Source organism: Anser brachyrhynchus (genome assembly GCF_964034855.1).
Source record: "Anser brachyrhynchus genome assembly, chromosome: 6".
Taxonomy (NCBI): Eukaryota; Metazoa; Chordata; class Aves; order Anseriformes; family Anatidae; genus Anser; species Anser brachyrhynchus.
The window spans coordinates 10352954-10371028 of record NC_137700.1 but is presented as its reverse complement, the minus strand read 5'-3'; the positions used below and the strand labels follow the sequence as shown (position 1 = coordinate 10371028).

Here is an 18075-nt window from a genome sequence, read left to right as displayed (position 1 = left end):
GGGATGTTGCTTTCCTATCCAAAGGGCCAAGTAGCTCAGATACTCCCAAGTTTTCTTTCTCAAAGATTTTCTACCGGCTCCCCTTTCCATGTTGTAATTGCTTCTGGACATCATCACCAACAAAGCACTTGAGGCTGTGCTTTTTGGGCAGAGAAGTCTTCCATGTTTTTAAAAATGAAACAGGTTCCAAATCTTCCTGGATGCAACTTGGATTTGCTTTTGAGTTTTAAAGCTTCTATATGCCTTGGAGGATGCTTCTGCTCAGTTTATCTTAGTTCCGAAGACTGAACAATCAGCTCCTGTGTGTCATACATCTGGAGCCGCGGCCAACTCACCATCTTAGCTTTCTTGTTGAGTGCTTGAGCAGTGCAGGGAGTTTGAATAGGTGGGACAGGGGCTACAGCAACTCTCCCTCAGTTTACGCCCTTCTTTCACCTTTTTCTCATTTGAATTACATTTGTGCATTGGGTGCCTTTGTACTGATAATTTGCCTAGGGAATGGAGAAAAACATAGTTTATGAAACTGAAAAATAAGTATGACCAGCCTCCAAGCTCATACCTGTCAGAACATATTACTGAATACATGCAAAGAATGTTCTAAAAAACAGGAATGCTGTCCAGATCAAGTCTCACTGCTTTATCCCATTATCCTCACACTGAAGATAGCAGCATGAGGTTATCTGACGTTGCCCTTGATCAAAAAATAAATCTGAGCAGATTGAAAGTCTATAAATAATTTTTTTTATGGTTAGAAACAAGCCATTTTTCCTTTTCATTTTATTCCTTCAGGGATCTCTACAATAGCTTGGATTTCATTTTGCTCTTTTTTTTATTTATCTCTATTCTGTGCATTTAACTGTCTTTCTTTAAAAAACCGACCACCATCAAAAAACAAAACAAAAAAAAAAAAACCAACCACTGATCTATTTCATATTTCTGGCTGGTTCTTTGCATTTCATTTGAAGTAAAATAGAATCATCATAAGCATTGCTAATTATACATCAAGTTAAGCTTTTCAAATGAGAAGTTGCAATATCTGTTTTCCCAGCAGGATAAGATGTAGCGCAGGAAAGGAAAGCAATGATAAAAATCTACATGCTATCAATCTTTTCAGTGGAAGAATTTAAGTTGCTGCAAAATTTTCTCTCGTGTTCTGATGGTGTTTTTCTTTTGGAGAGGGGAAAAAAAGAAGGGTTAGTTATATGCTTTCACACACACTAAAAGACTTGGAAATTTGCATTATGGATATGGAGGTGGGAACCACTTCATAATGGATCAAAGCTATTATTCACATTTAATTATTTCTGACATATCTTCAAATGTATTCAAAATGTCAATTTTTGGAAGGCATTATCCATGAAGAGATAAGAACATTTCTCTTGAGGAACTTGTGGTTTACAGCACTATTAGGAAAGTCAAACTATTGACCTGAGCTCAGATTATTTATTTCTTTTTACATACTTAAGTTTATGCAATAAAACATCCTATTTTTTCAGACACGTACTCTGTTGGATTGTAATCAAATGTAGCCTAATTGTTTGTAAATTAAACATCTTGAATATTCTTTTTTTTTGTAATGGTAACATAGAATAGAAGTATGTGCTGTAACAACAGAAAATGATGCCATAATATGCAAGATTAGGTTAAAAACAAAACAAAAACATCTTGTAGAACAGAGCTGCTATATCAAAGGTAGAAGTAAGTCGTCATAGGGTAGATTTTAATCCTACACTTCCAAACAGTGATCCATCTCATCCAGTGGTTATATATATATATTACAGACTAGTTGAAGTCGGTCTTCATTGTAACCTGTTTCAAACACTTTGATGAATATGGGTAAAGTAGCATGATAAGAAATGTTCATTTGTTTTATTTGATGTGGGGAGAAGTATTTTTTTCTTGCAGAGGAAGGTGCATGGTTTTGGTTATAATATAATCGGTGCTTAACTGTACATTAGCGTTTCACAGTGGAAGTACTTTGTATGTGAAGAGAACAGTGAATGTAATGGATATTTTTTTTTTTTTAATGCTCTGGCATTTTCTTCATGTCGTTCCTGTTCCTCTGCATACTGTGCCTTGCTGCCACTCTTATGGCTGTGGAGAAATGGGAAATAAAATGGAACAATTGAGCCTGTTGGCAACTGCTTTTTGACACCATCTTCAGTAGAAGCATCTCTGGTATAGTCATAGTCTGTTCAAAGAGGGAGATGTGAAGCAAGCCGTCTCACCAGAGGTTTGAAGCGGAGCAGAGATGTCACAGCCCATTTCAAGCCTGCCTGTGGAGGCACAATTTTTACTGCCTCTTCCTCTGTTGATATGGGAACTGTAAAAACACTTGCATGTTTATACAGTTGAATGAAGAGGTTGAAAAATGTTACCTATTCTATTTGCTACTCCAGGCCACCTAGCACACGTGTTTAACGTGTATCTGTGCTGGCACTAGTAGTCCCAGTGCACTGTAAACCTGAACCTGAATGTTAGAGCTGTCCTCACTCAGCCTTCGTGCCTGACAAGTAGTGCTGGTGGCGAGGCAGCATCCTTCTCTGTTTTTTGACTCTGAGACGCAGGCAGGAGGAGGCTGAAGTAGCTGCCCTTCCAAGCAGGGCAGCTCCTGGCTCGTTTCCTGGCTCCGCTGTTCCTCTCAGGTGGGAGGCCACTCTTTCTGTCCTTGACAGCTCTGACTTGTGCTGTCAGTGTGCCACATTCCATTTCTCTGGTGTTGGAGTCTTGTTCTCTTTTGTCTTCTCGTGCATCGCTGTCTGAATGCTGGACTGAGGCATTGCATTCACCTTTGGAATCACATTCTGGACACGAATTGCATTCAGCGAGTGTTCTTTTTCAGCCTGCGACTCTTCCGGAGAGGCCTGTTGCACTCCATTAGTCTTAGTGTGCACTGTCATGTAATGATGATGGCAATACCACTTTGTGCTAGGGGTGTAATTTCAGCCTTTTGTAGATGTATCATCTATCCAGTAAGCTTTAAAACTTTTTCCAGAATGATGAAGTGAGTAGCATTTGACTGCCAGTAGTGCTGGCATTTTTTCTCCTCATAATTGATCTAATGGTCAATATTAGACTCATAAAAATACTTGCATCACCAAGATCTGCCTGGTTGTCATTGATAGCTCAAATTCTCAGTTATTCTTTGTATGCTCACTGCTGTTGCTTCCTTACCCAGACCTATTGGCTTAAGAGGTCATTGTTTTCAAGTCATGAGCTACGCTTTGACTTGCTGGAGTTGGGGCAGTTGTAGTCACATTTTCCCCCAAAAATCATCTCAAGAAGCTAAAGACCCATGTAGCATGTCGATATCCTTGCTGTGTACAAAAAAGCTCTCTAGACTCTAAAACTGATTTAGTCTTCAAAGACGGGTTTGTCATCAAGGAATGACAAAAAAGAGGGAGTTGGAAGAGGGACCCCCTGGTAATACTTGTGTCTAAGCAAGCCAACTGGCCAGCCCTGCCAAGAACCGCCTGGACGGGCAGCCCTGCCTCCCATGGTCTTCCATGACCGTGGAAGAAGGATAAGTAGCCACACGGGTGCCCTGTAGAGAAGAGGCCAAAAGGAGGACAGAGATGCGTGCTGCCACGGCTTCCAGATGAGTTTCCAGCATTCCCTCCTCCCTGCCTCAAACAGGAGAGTGAGCATTGCTGTACTGGGGCATCCTGGAGAAAGAAGGCCCTGTCAGGTTCAGCTCCCCACGTTGCCTTTCCTATTTGGAAGCATATGGCTGCCCATGCCGGCTGAGGAGGTAGCAGGCCGCTGCCGCTGGCAAGGGAGGGGAAGTGCCGGTGGGTGGTGCAGCTGCAACCAGAAGAGGCATGAAGCTCACCCTGGGGATTTCTGCAACAAATTATTGCTGTAAATAGTTCATAGGTAATAGGCTGCTGTAATAATCACCCGGTACAGCAGAGCACTTAAGGACATGCTTAATTATGTTGTTTAAATGAGAGCGTAGGCGCGGTTTCTTTTTTGTACCTGTGTGTTTGTCTTCTGAAAAAATATATTCTATGCTTTAAATGTATTCTTAATTGATATCATTGCCTTCTCCACCCCTTCTTCTGAGGTCATTTGTATCAGTATTTGGCATATTCATTTCTGGAAACTTGTTTGGTTAAGCTATTACCTTTGCGAGAACTTGTACGTGTCTGGAAAGGTCCTGTACAGACACACACAACGTTTGCTCCAATTTGACCAATTTTACCGAGGTTTTTCAGTCACTTCACCATTCATTCAACATTTTTGTTCCTTGCAGCACATGGTACGCGGTAGTGCCACTTGTGCAGTTGTGAGGAGCTTCCTGTAACTGGACGTTTCCTCAGGAGGACTTAGGCCTGAAGTCTGTAGGTGACAGGGACTTGTACCTTGCTTGATGAGCAGAGCCTTGGACTCTGTGCCTACAGAACGGATATATTTAATACATAATGAATATGTTTAATATATATATTGCTCTACATTATATATATATATATATATCTTTAATATGGAATTACTGTTGGCAGCAGGATTTCTGGCTCTCTCCAGCACTAAGTGGGGGGGAAGCTGTGTGTTTTGTTGGTTTTTTTTCTTTTTGTACAGGTAGCGTTGGAAAAAAAATTTGCGAAGGAAATGGGAAGTCTTAGACTAAATGATATAGCTTAGCTATTTCTTTTCTGTTACCATTTAAAGTAATAATCATTGTGAAATAAAAGATGGAAGAAGCCTGGATGCAAGCCATCTTCTATATAGAAAGGCATGTAGTTTTTTCCATTGTAAGAACACAACCAAGTTGAATGTAAAGCCTTGGCTGAGGTACCTGAATGAAACTATTCATCTCAGGGCATTTTTTTCCTGTTCTTGTTTTCTGAAGAGGGGGATAGTGAGCAGCATATGAGTAGATATTTTATAACTGTAACTTCTTCAATCAGTTGCTGTTTTAATTCTTGAATAATAACAAAGGCTGCTATTTAAGAAGTGCGTTCAAAATATTTTGTTATATTTCTTGTAAGAAATGTATTTCCTGTCAGCGTGCTAAAATTGTAGAAATCAAAAGTATTCAGAGAAGATAGCTTTGTAAGATGAAATTGTGTGTGGGCAAGTTGAGGTAAGATGCATACTGTTGGGGGGGGATTCTTTGGACTTCGATATATTCTGTTAGTATCACAAAGGATTGGCCTAAATGCAACTCCCACCCCCCAAAGTTGTAAACATCATCATCCCTTGGTATGGTTGTGGTTTAAGTACTTTCTTCTTTTGTATTTAATTCTCTTCCGGTACTACTTAGAGCGTACCATTATCATTAAAGCAGGTCAATTCTTACATTTCGACTACATTTATGAATGGATGTAGATATGTGTGTTTCTGATGACTTGTTCTCAAAAAGAAAAAAGTGATCTGTGACTGTTGTTTGTTCTGGGAGAAGTCTGAGGTGCTATAAAAAAGCTCAAGTTAGGCACTTGAGAGATGTTGCTGTTGCCTGCAGTAGCAAGCATGCACCCGGCATGTTCTGCTGTGTAAAAACACAGGTACAAGGCTGTGAGTTCATGGAGTGTTGGATGCAGTAAGAGGCGGTTCTCATTGAATGAGTGCTTGCTTTCCTTGTTACCTTGTAGATTTCTGGTCTTCTGAATGCCAGTGTCTGCAGTTTTAAATACCTGTAGTTCCTTTTTTCTTTTTTCTTCCATGTAGGTTTGGTTATGGCATGTTGTGTCTACAAACATAATTAAGTGGTTACTTTGATTTAATTCCAAAATTTAAATTAAATTTTAAATATAGCATTTAGTTACAGGGTTTAATTTTATTTTGCCATTCATATTACGTGATTGCACAATTATTTGATGAAATAAGATGCTGCAAAGCTCTGTGTATATCTATGCAAATTAAATGAAGTTTAAATTTCTTTTCACCGTTGCAAATTTTGTAGACCTACTGTTATAGACAGTTAATGTATTTGTAGGGATCTGGTATTTACCACCCTCATCCCACACCAATTTCTTCCTTCTGACTGCGTAAGTACGTGGGTATGTTTTGAAAATTGTTTCCTTTCACTTAAATCTTTTAGGGTCAGTTGGAAAGGGCAGACTTCATCATCCTTTAGAAATCTCAGCCATGTTACTTGCAAAGTGTCTGGAAAATAGCTTGATGTAGAAATAAAATAAAATTGTCTCTAGAGAGAGAACTCTCTTTGCAAAGTTGAGCTTTCCCTGAAAGGACTGCTGCATAACAAAATAGGCAGCCAACAAGTCTTTCTTCAAACCTCGAGAATTGGTTAGCGTGCTAGGAAAAGTAGGTGTGAATATATTACTGTCGGAGGTTAAATGAAGCTAGCAAGGAGAATTGAAGGTAATCAGAAATGTTACTTCTGCCACAGCTTAATGACAGAAGCAATATTCTGAGAAGTGTCTGTTCCCGGCCCAAATAATGACGTGTTAGGTAACTCAGTGCATCATCTGTCTGTCCTTTCTTCCCTCCAGAATAAAAAAGGATGTATAACCTCCTTATTTTTAAGAATTGTTGCTAAGCTCTCAACTCGATGATATTCTTAAAAAGCTGTACCACGGCATTAGAGGGGTTGGGAGAAACTTCTCTGCGATGCAGGTTGGAAGGCGCTGAGGAACAGCGACCAGGTGTTTTTTCCATGTCCAGCTTTTCTGTTTGCCAAGTGAAGTTTAAGGGTGTATATATAAACTGTTATGCATTTGTTTTCCAGATCTTCAACTGCTGTGCACATTTAAAAATACTTCATGGCACCGCACAGTAGGACAAATTGTGCTTGCTGCTACTACAGTCATTTCCTTCTTTTGATTTATTACCTTTCCTTCCATATCACCTTTCCCAGTTTTTGCTTTCACTGTGTTTTTTTCTTTGTAGCAGCTCTGATTTCCTTATACAGCTTACTCTGCCTGTTTTCTCAACTCACTCGTTGATACACTGGGTATAAAATGCTTCAGGTTTTTGCAGGGTGTAAGGACTTCTCAGAGCTGACTTAAGCTGCGTTTGTTCCTAGAGCAGTGGAGTCCAGGGGTCCTGCTGATACTGGATATTTATAATAATCAGTTGATCATTGCATTTGGGCTTTATAGTTAACCTTGAACAAAATGGATGAGCCAAAATATTTACTTGCCAAAGCCCTTGAGTACAGATATGAAGAAAGAAACATTTCATTACTTCACATATGGGAAACGTGCTCTGACGCTGATAGCTGAAAAGATAATTTCATTTCATTTATGTCAAGCTTCATATTCTAGTTGCAGGCTGGAGACGTGCTTCTGCTTGTGTGCACAGGTGTGTTTTTTGTTTGTTTGTTTAAAGAAATTATACTGACCACAGTTCTGTTAAACCGTTTTTAGAAGTGGTATCACTTGCAGATTTATTGGCAATGCTGTATTTACAGCACACAAAGTCCTCTGGCCATAAAAAGCCAATGAAACCTTTTTTCAAAAAATATGCTCACCTACCAGCAGAAAGCGGGGGGGCATTTGGAGTTTTTCTTAGACTGACGCTGCATAGGATAAAGATGATGAAACTTCCCTGGCCTCCAGGACTAACTAGCATCATGTTACTGCTTTAAGGTATTCTCTAGGTTAATCCTGCCAGATGACTTGTCTGATTTCCAAATTCACCTTCCTTCTGCAGTCGTAGTGAGCAATGCCATCCTCCAGGCATGGCCTAGCAGGAGCCCAGATGGCGTCTGTGGCCTTTTGGTGCTGGTGTCTGGAACTCCCCAGCCAGCTCTCCAGGTACCCTGCATTCAGGTTCAGCAGGCTTGAAGCATGAGGTCCTGTGGATAGAGACCACTGGCAGCAAGACTTGTGTGCTTGGACAATTCCTTACCATGCTTTTTCTCTTATGTAGATGCCTCAGCTTCTTATTTGCCCCTTATGTGACAATAAAACTCAGAAAATGGACCAGGTGGATTCCATAGTGGCCTTAGAAAAGACATTTACTAAATGTCTGACTGATGAAAACCAGTCACTATAGTTATAGAGCAGATGAGAAAATTTTTAGAAAGGAATGGGTCTCAAGTGCCCTGATCTGTTAGGAGTGTGGTGAAGAAAAGGGGTTGGGGACCAAATGGGAGCAGGCTAGGTGTAAAAGCAGACAGAACTCGAATGCTCCTTGAGCAGTGCTACAGGGACCAAAACAGGGAAATTTGCGGGTGCTCCCTGAGCGGAGTAGACATGCCATGTGCCATGGCTCTCCCGCTGGTGTGCAGCTACTCCCTGCTGGAGGTGGCATCTCACGGGGAGAGCTGAGAGCAGTGCGCTCAATGTGATGTGGGTCCGTAGGGCCTGCTGCTTTCTGGTGGCTGCTGTTACTGCACTGTCCAGCTGAAGGAGCCTTGGGTCCTACATCAGTGTCAGAAGTACCTAGGGAGAGGGCAGGATGCTGTTTGGCTGGACACAGTGCAGGTAGAGCCCTGGAAGAGCAGTGGTGTGCCAAGTGAATTTAGGCTCTAGGTTATCTGATTGCCTTCACTAGATGGAAAGGGATTGGTGTATGTTCTCTGTTAGATTTTAGTCATCTGTGAGGGTTAATGAAACATTACATCTTTCTACCTTAATAAACAAAATTAATTATATCCTGTTATATATAATTTACAGAGGAATCTAGATCAGAAAGATAACTTTGAGAGAAACATAAGAATGTGAAAATGAGATTGCAGGAAGCTTGTTCAAGTAAAATGCTACAAGGCATTTTTATATTTTTTTTCTCCTTTGGCTTATCATACAGAATCCACCAAGAAAATGTCAACTTCCTGCTGGCTAGAAGCAAAAGAAGAACTAATGAATATGATGGACTCGTTACCAATGTAATGGAGGTGGCGTGTTCTGGGAAAAGCCAACTTGCAGTTTGATGAGCTTATATTAACTATGATTCTTGAACAAAATGACTTTTGTTTGATCACTTAGTAATATCTCATGAGACTTCTAGAACAGAAAACAGCACCAATGCTCTGGCAATAATGCAAGGACTAACTGTAAGTCGCAAGAGCTGGAATATGTGACAAGTTGATTCATCTGCCTGCATTGCAGTTTTACTAAGACTTGTCTTTAAATGCAGCTTTTTCCTGTCTGTATGAACTTCTGAGGTTAAAGAATCTGGAGATGGTTTTTCATCCCTTTTGTGAGTGTGAACCTACAAAAATGAACGTTTCTCTTGTACGAAGGTTGCCAGTGAGGGCAGTGTGTGCAGTTCTACAAATGCCAAGTTGTTCTTTTTGCCAGAATCTAAGTGTAATGTAACTTAGCATGCTGATATTTCCACAGTAGCTAGGTATGTTGCTGTTAGCCTTAAATAACTGCTGAAAAACCATCGCCCATCTCACAGCACTACCTAATGGGAATTCAGGGCTGTAAGAGGGGCATAGTGGTTGGCTGTGTGCTGTTGAAGCTCTCATTTGAAGCTGAGTGTCGGAGACAAATGACTTGTCAAGGCAAAATGCACTGACTAGAGCAGATTTAAAAGCCATCCCAGTCAAAAAGCAGGAAGACAAAGGTTAAAGCTGTTGTTGCTGCTTCAGAACCTGTATTGCTGCAGGACTTTTTGAATAAGTAATAGCAGTAGTAATTATCATTGCATCTTTGGTCCTGCTGCTCCAGCACATGCATTTAATCGCTTCTCTTGTGGTTTCACAGAGTGCAAGAAATTAAGTAAATTGTTTGGTAAATAGTGAAGAAATAAGTGAAAGATTGGAAGGTAGCAAGGGTCATATTATTTCTAGCTGACCTCATATACTTGGGTGTCTTTTTTGTTAGCTTTTAAGCAGTCATAAGGTTTTCTTACCTCTTTGTTTGCAGTCACCAGATGGCAATAGATATATGTAAGCTGATATCCTGCTAATAAAATATCATGGTCATTTGGCTCTTAAAAATTGCTTTTGTAGCATCTCCGTAAGACATGATTAGAGCATTGTATCTATGGCAAAATAGCTTGTATGTTGTCTACTACAGCACTGTCATCACGCGTATTTTTTTGGACCAAACTGCGCAAATTTAGGTTTGTAAAGTGGTTTAATCTTCTCTGTCCATCCTTATGTGAAAAGAGGGTGATTTGACCCCATGTTCACAATGCAGTAAACAAGAACAAATAATGCTAATAAAGTATGTGGATAGCAGCAAGTGTATCCTAATGATAAAATGAAAATGTATTAAAGTTAATAATCTTTCTCATCCCTTTCCTTCTTTCCTTATCTTTCTGCTGTTCTTCCCTGTTTATTGAAAACATCAACTTCTGCTTCCTTTTGTAATTCATACTGCAGTAAGATGCACGGCAGTATTCTAGTGACTTATATTCTTCTTAAAGATACATTATAAATTTTTTTTAGTACCTCACCGAATTCCTTGCTGACTATCAAAATAATTATCTATAGCAGTGAGTGTAGTCACTACTAAACAGGGTATATTTAGGAATGCATGTTTAGAAATACCAATGAGTGTCTTCAGTCTACTTGAAGTGTTTTGAACAAATGTTCATGAAAATAGGAATTTTCCAAATATGGATGTGTAGTGTTGTTTTTAACACCTGAACATCGGATGTTGTACTTCATTACATGACTGATGGCTTGGAACTTGAGCATCTGAACTCAGGGCTGCTTACTGATGTCTCTGGCCTCAGGCAAGTTACTTAACTTTTCTGAATCTCAAGCTGCACAGAAACTGTCACATCACATTACAATCAGCCTGATCTGTTATTCTGTCACCACCGTTTATTTTTACGTGTGTGAACTGTTCTGTCCTTAATAAGAGTTTATTCTGAACCTTTTCTAATTGAAAGATAGCCTAATCTCTGAAGTATGTCTTTTCCAAAACTATATTTTTATCTTCTTAAATATGTCATTGTAAAATATTGTCTCGGTTGTAAAAGGAAATTAAGTGCCCTGACCCTCACTGTCTATGTGAAATTATTATAGGCTGAGGTATTTGGGAAATCAAAATGATACATTTTCAACTGCTTCATTCTTTAAAAAGCCATTTAATGGCTTTTTTTGTTTTCATACTGTCCTAAAAATAAGAAATCACTCTAGGCTTCAAGGCACAGTATTTGGGAACTGTGGGTATGATGAATAAATGATAAAACTGTCTTTAAAAGCAGATGGGAGAAGAGAGCAAGCTTTTGCTGATCTGACCTCTGCAACTGTTTTACCTTTATTGTTCAGTTCAGTGCCTTTTGGTTTTGGAGTTACTCGTATCCTTAAAGGTAAATGACTACAAAGCATCAAAACTGAAGATGACATGGACAGAAGCGAATATCCTATTCAAGGTGTTGTGTGAGGTCAGGATTTAAGGTCTGAATGTCATGCAACTGGCAAAAGATGACTGCATTTTATGGTTTCTGACAAACCTGGCTGTGCAGGCTTCCAAGAGAGGAATAGCCTCAGAGACAGACCGTGGCAGATCTATGTGGTCTTCAGCTCCTTGGGCAGTTTTGCTTGTTGTAACATGAAAAGCAATGAAAACGCTGTAATCTGGGTCATTTCCGGTTTTAATCAAAGTTTTTTGGTCCCCCCCCCCAGCAAGTAGGAGTCCTGCTGAAGTCAGATGAGCTTGGTGCGCTGAGATGAGGATAAACAAATGCTTGTCCTGCTGCCCTCCCATCCGGTGTGCTGGACCCCTGTCAGAAACAGCCCCTGCTGACAAGGAGCCGAATCAGCTGGTGGCCGCAGTGCTGGGAAGGGAGGTGGGAGGAAGAGCAGAGTTTAATTAACAGTGGAAATTTGCAGCTGGGGAGCATGGGGAGTTGTTTAATGTCATCCTAAAAGTAGAGGTGTAGTGAAAAACCTTGTGTGGGCAAAGCAGCATTTCTAGGCTGAGTCCTGCAGCGCTAAGTGTTCTAGTTGGGAAGGGTAATGAATTTAGAGTCAGCAGTACTGCAGATTGGGAATACAATCCTTTAAAGATGGATTACATGCCAGGGGCTGTGCAGCTCAAATCAGAGCACTCCACATCTTGAGGGATGAAGCACCCCATGTTCTGTGAGTTAGAGCCTGGCTCTTCATACTGAAGCTGCTTCAGTAGACCCATCTCTTTGGCTCTGTGCTTAAGGTGTATATCTGAGGGAGTAATTATTCTTATTCCTACACAGTTACTCAGCATAGGAAACTTCAGAAAGTAAAATAGCCTTTAGACTTGACGAGAACTCTCTTTCAGTTGAATTTTATCTTTTAACTTTGTAAGTATTGGAGAGTAAAACATACGTTCTGGGGGGAAAAGTAAGTATTAATGACACATGAGATGAACTTAGAGAAAACTGAGTCCCCTATATCTCTTTTTGCTGCTGTAATCCCTTTCAGTACAGTATTCATTATAGGGCCGTGAGCAGAGCCGGTTTGTACGCTCTCTGGAAGAGGAGAAGGTTCTACAGTCGTAGCAAACCTGGCATTCAGCTTATGTGTGACTTCCACAGCTAAGCAAGTAGTTTTGTTAATTCTTAGTTCTGTTCCTCAATTTCCAAGTTTTTAAGTGGTCTTCCTCTCATCAAACGTCATAAGAACAGCAAGAATTTGAGGACATTTGAAATGCTGTAATTGTTTAAAATAGAAGGAAACAGTCTTCTTTAAATTTTTGTGTACATAATGTAGCAGTTATTAAATTGCTCTGTTCTTCGAAAGCTGTTTAGTGTAGCCAGGAACTAATCAGAAGCTCAATCTGGTTGAGCAAAATAGGGGAAAAAAAAAAAAAAGGCTCTCCTTTGCATGGCAGACTTGCCTGTTTAGGCTTTTCTTTTTAGTACGAGTGTGTATCTGTAAATGTCTGGTCACTTTTTTTAATGAAGTACGAGCAAAATGTACTGTGTTCATCCAATATCTTTTTACTTCAAGCTGTAATTTTGAACTTGAGTCAGTGAATTGATGTCTGATATAATAAGTTTGTGTACTGGGAGACTGTGGCATGTGTGACGAATACTGTGGGAAACATATGAAAGGCAGATACTTGGACAAGTACGGTGAAAGGCATGCAAATCCCCAGATGCGAAAGATTTTCAACATTAACTTAACGTACTCACTGGTTCTTGGTGGTTTTGTGTTCTGATGTTACTCCTTGTGCATTCTGACAAGATGGACAGCCAAAAAGTTCAAGAATTTCAAATAAAGAGGAGAACAGTTTGCTCAGCGAGGAGAGCTCATGAATAGATCGTGTAGTGCTTTTTGGTTATAAAATCTTGCGTATGTTTTTTTTTCTTGCCTTTTCTCTGTATCTAAATTTCTGTTGGAGTGATTAGGAGCGTTTTCCTATGTCATGTGAGGAAGCAACCTACAGGGTGGGGAAATGCTCTTCAGGACCGTTTTCAAGTACTTCTGAACATGTAAAGTATGGTGCTAGTTGAGCATGAATTGAATACATAGATATGTTTCAGTTCAGCAGCTAAAAATGAATTTTAATATTATGAAAGATATACTGAGTTCTCTAGTAATTGTTTCTGACATTTAATATTGCTGATAATGATAATGGTGGCACGTGAGAGATAATGAACTCACAACTTGTGTAGTTGGAAAATCCAGACACCCCCACAAACAGCTTGGAAACATGAACAACAGTGCTACTGGATTTTTGGGGGCTGGGGTGTTAGTAGTGAGGAATTATGAATGGGTCTGGTGATTCCTCCCCTTTTCGCACTTCTCACTTTTCCTGTGATAACATACCATACATGCCAGATCTTGCATTTAGCAATCTGAACTGACGTTTTACGAACATTGCTGGAAAGAGTCATATGTCTTGATTTGATGAAGTCAGCTTCACAAAACTTTTCTATCTATTCCAGAGAGCAGAATTTGACTTGCTTTAAGTTCTGGCTTTAGCTTTCAATTCAGGGAATGAGGACAGAAGGGATTAGTGCTCTTGAAGATAAATAAAAACAAGATCAGCTCAGATGATGAGAGTAGTTAAGTATCTGTTTCAGATCAGCTTGCACAATCATTGATGTGTGATTTAAGCATTTTAGGTTATGAACAATGGATCCAAGTTATTATATTGCTTACACTAGTGTTAAAATATGAGAAGTGCTGTAATCCTTGATTACATATCAAGGTGTTCTATCCAGTATTTTTTTTAAAAAAAAGGTACACAAAAAGCCCACTCATTTTAAGAATGTATTTCTCTTTTCACTACTACTTATATGGATTTCCCTTCCTCCTTCCTCATCAATTTGTGAATTGAAATAAACAAATGTAGTCAAGTGTAACTTACGACATATCTGTTGAATGCTGGAAATCCGTTGAGCATCATTTGAAAGTATGCATGTGAAACAGAATGTTGACATAAAAATATAAGGGGAAAATAAGATACTGTTTTGGAAAAATTGTCATTGACCCAAGTTGTGTGGGAAATGTAGTTCATGGCTTTAGTAATAAAGTATAGTTATAAGACAGCTGCGGAATGTCACCTTGTTGATTTTTCTTACAGCCTCTGTCGATTCGTGTATGGCTTCTTTTACTTTGTGGATGCTATATAGGTGCTCTAGTTATCTTTAAATATCAAGTGCTCTTACAAGAGTTACTATATTTTTCTGGAAGACAAACTCTAAAGCTAATCATTATATGCAGATTTATAGTAGTAATTACTTTAAACTGGTGTTATTAATCAATGTCTAAATGTAATGTGATCCATTTTTAAAACTTGAGATGATAGATGTTAAACACTAGAATATATCTTAAGTGTCTGTTAAAATTTTCATGTTGATTCTTAAATCTGACTGTAGAGAAAATCAGACCGAGGTGTCAGGTAGAAAAGCCTGTGCATAATTTTATTTTGCTTCAGCTTTGTACAGCACATGTAGCAAGCCATGTTCAGGGCTTTCCAACTTGATCAGTTTATCCTCAAATAAAATATTTAAAGGTGGGAAACTGAGATGTACCAAATACATGATTTAGTAAAGATTGCACAGAAAAACTGTGAAAGAGCTAGAGGCAAAATCCAGGTCGTGTAAGTTTGATCTACCATACTTAAAATAGTATTGCAGATACTTTTCTGGGTACCTGGAGACATCCTGTCCATTCACAAAATAGTCAATGAATTATTTGTAAGTTTGTTTTTACAAAACTCCAGTGTTCTCCATCCTTTTCATTATGGCTGTGGCAATCGGTTTTTTTTCAAATATCCTGAAGGAAGAGGAGAACACTCAATCACATTATCTGTTGTGAAAACATTTTCTTTCTCCATGCCTAAAAAGAAGCAGCAGCAGCTAACAATCACTTGAACTGTGTTTCCATGCGGGACTCCTATGTGAGTTTTTAGAGGAAGTGAGTGATTTTAAGTTGCTGAGTGTAATCATGTCTCACTTCTTGGCACGTTATTTCATTGTCTTTGAGTCCCATGCAGTTCTGATATGATCTTGACATACATTGTCTGTTGTAAATACGCATTCCTTTGTTTAATACATTGATCTGCTTTCTTCAGCTACCCCTTTGTTTCTAATCTTTCCAGCTCATACTACAAGAAATCTGAGTTTAGAACAGGCAGGCATTAATTTTAATTAATGACAAAATTATTTTGCTTTTAATAAGCACTAATGATTTAGAAACAGCTTAAATAGTTATCTGAAAATGGTTCAAATGGAAGCAAAAATACATAGCAGACTTCCTGAAGCTGGTGTGTCAGTGTTGTGCTTGTCAGGTTTTATTTAAAAACCACAGCAAGCCAAAACAAAAGTAAGCCCTTACATCCTGTATAATGAACTAGAATTACTTGTGACCAATGTATTTTGAATCATTATTTACAGGGATTTGTCAGGTGGAACAGTGTACTTCATGATCCAGTTCCTTTTTTTTGTACTTATTGGAGCAATGTCTACTAGCAAAACCAAGGGATTTGGTTGGAAGGAGTTTGACTTGGCTTTTGCCTAGCCATCGTCCCTTTAATCAGACTGGGGAGCCTGGTTCTTTGTTGAGATAGCAAACATTGAAACTTGGGGGTCCATCCAAATTTTACTGGCTGGGGGTCTGGCCCTAAGTGTGTTTGTTTTTTCAGTTGATTTTGCTGTTATTGCTTGTGTTGTTGGTCAGCTTCTCTTTGTCACTTCTTGTCTTTCCTTTATCAGATACGGTGATTATAGGTGTTAGTTTTTTTCCTGAAGAAGCACAGGAGATGAGCTGAAGCTGTACTTCTTTATTTAATCCACTTGAAAAGTAGATCCATGTGTTCATTGTGATGCTTCTCACCTTTCATTTCTTAATTTCAAAAAGATTGGAGGAAACAAATCATGAAACATAGAAAGGAGGACTATAGGAAAGACAGCTCCCGAATATATTGACTTCATGCTTTAGCTCATGTTCTGGTTGTGGCTGGAAGTGGACCAGATTTCAAATCACTTAGCCACAAAATGATTCCCTTTCCTTTACTATTGGATGCTCATCTTGTTTGTGATGAATGGTGGAGCTGTTTAGTTGTTAAGGTTTTGAACTAGGGCCTGTTTTTCCAGTTCTTCTGGGAAGTCAAACTTAGCATACTTTTAAATCAACTAAAATGAAAGACGACTCTGTCTATTGGTCTATTTATGTGTGGGGGAAAAAAAATAAAAATGCTTTTATTACCATCAGTGACAAGTTAGCTCCAGTTGCTTTTGGGATCAGATAGTTGAAGTTGCACATGTATGCAAGCAAAACTTATTTACCAATGAAATTATATTTCGAAGTCTGAGGAAAGGAATACAAATCAGTAAGGTGATGAAGTTGGAGCTGGCTCATTAAAAAGACAAGTAATCAAAGTAGATTCTGATGATCATGACAGACATCACTCAATCTTCATACTTCAGAGAAGAAATTTTGTATTTTCACTGTCAGAAATACTCATTGTTTTAGTTCATTTTTTTTTGCTGAATTCAGTTTTATCACTTCACCTGGAATAATTTCCTACTTGGTGTGTACTGTGATGTTTATTTACAAGTTATCCATTTCCTATTAGAGAGCATAAATGTTACTAATGCATAAAAGTCTAATTCAGTGTGTTTGGTTTCTACAGTGTCAAGAAAACAAATGGTTAGCTTGATTTGGGGAGAAGAAAAGAGAAGTAGTAGTAATACTGTTTGTCTCTTTCTGATTTTAGGATCTACTTACAGTGTGCTGTCCATAATGCCTTCTGATTCTGAAAGCAGCAGTTCTCTGAGTAGCATTGGTGAGTAAAGGATTAATTTAAGAACTTGATGAGCAAATCTTCTGGGAGCTGGGATAACATGGTTTTAAAGTTGTCTTTATGAAGGGTGGAGGGCTTCAAGTCATAGCATCAAAGAAGTTGAACTGTATGATAGAGTTATGCATCTTGACGAGGGAAAAATATATCCATATTGTGTAGTGCAACTTAAGCATTTTTGTATCTGTATGCAGTTGTTGGCAATAAAATCTATGATGTTTTGATACATCAAATGATATAACTATACTGCAAGTTACTGAGTAAAATGATGTAGAAATGGCAATGTTAGGTTTCTGCAAGTCTAGTATGTATATTCATACACATATTTACAGGCATTCATATATGTGGATGCATATAGTTACATAAACAGAAAAATTGTTAGTCAAAAGTATCACAGAAATTGTAAGGCTATGACCTTGGCTAATAGTATTTGAACATTCCCGTAACTGGCTGCAAGCTACCTTTTTTCTTTTCTTTTTTTTTTTTTACCTGAGTGTAATGAGTTGCTTCATTTTCTGCATTTTTAAAGCTATTGGGAAAGAAAAAAAGAAGACTGGAGGAAAAAATAATGTGGACAAAAGCCCTCAAGATGATCTCAGAATAGACATATGGGCTGTTAATCTTCCTATTCTTTACTTATAATTTTATTGTGAAATCCATGTAGAGTCATTGGTCTTGGGTAGGGAATGTATGCTTTTGCATATTTCAAGTTCCATTGTAGTGTCAGGCATCCATGGAGTGCCCTGACAGCACCAGGCAAGTCAGTTGTCTGTTTAAGGATGTGTGTAGACATCTGTTGCAGTCATTGTGGTGAACTTTTAACTCCAACATGCAGGAACAAGATTTTAGGGTTGATTGAACTATTTTTTGAACCTATAGAAAGCAGTGACATGTTAGTCTGATTTTTATCAAGGTCACACTTCTATGCTGCTACCTGAAAGAAGGGTATGATTTGAGTTGTTATTTAAAAAAA

The 18075-nt window shown here is 38.7% G+C and overlaps 1 protein-coding gene across 34 annotated transcripts in view; it reads left to right on the top strand.

The window, feature by feature from the left end:
- The window catches only part of DLG5 (discs large MAGUK scaffold protein 5), a 170763-nt gene that overhangs the window by 22954 nt on the left and 129734 nt on the right, over nucleotides 1–18075 (top strand). For 33 of the 34 annotated variants that reach the window (XM_080598303.1, XM_080598302.1, XM_080598301.1 and 30 more), the window contains exon 2: nucleotides 17019–17087. The exons of the other annotated variant lie outside the window; for it this stretch is intronic. In XM_080598303.1, coding sequence (XP_080454429.1) covers nucleotides 17019–17087 — 69 coding nt within the window. The remainder of the gene's footprint in view (nucleotides 1–17018; nucleotides 17088–18075) is intronic. 34 annotated transcript variants of the gene reach the window in all.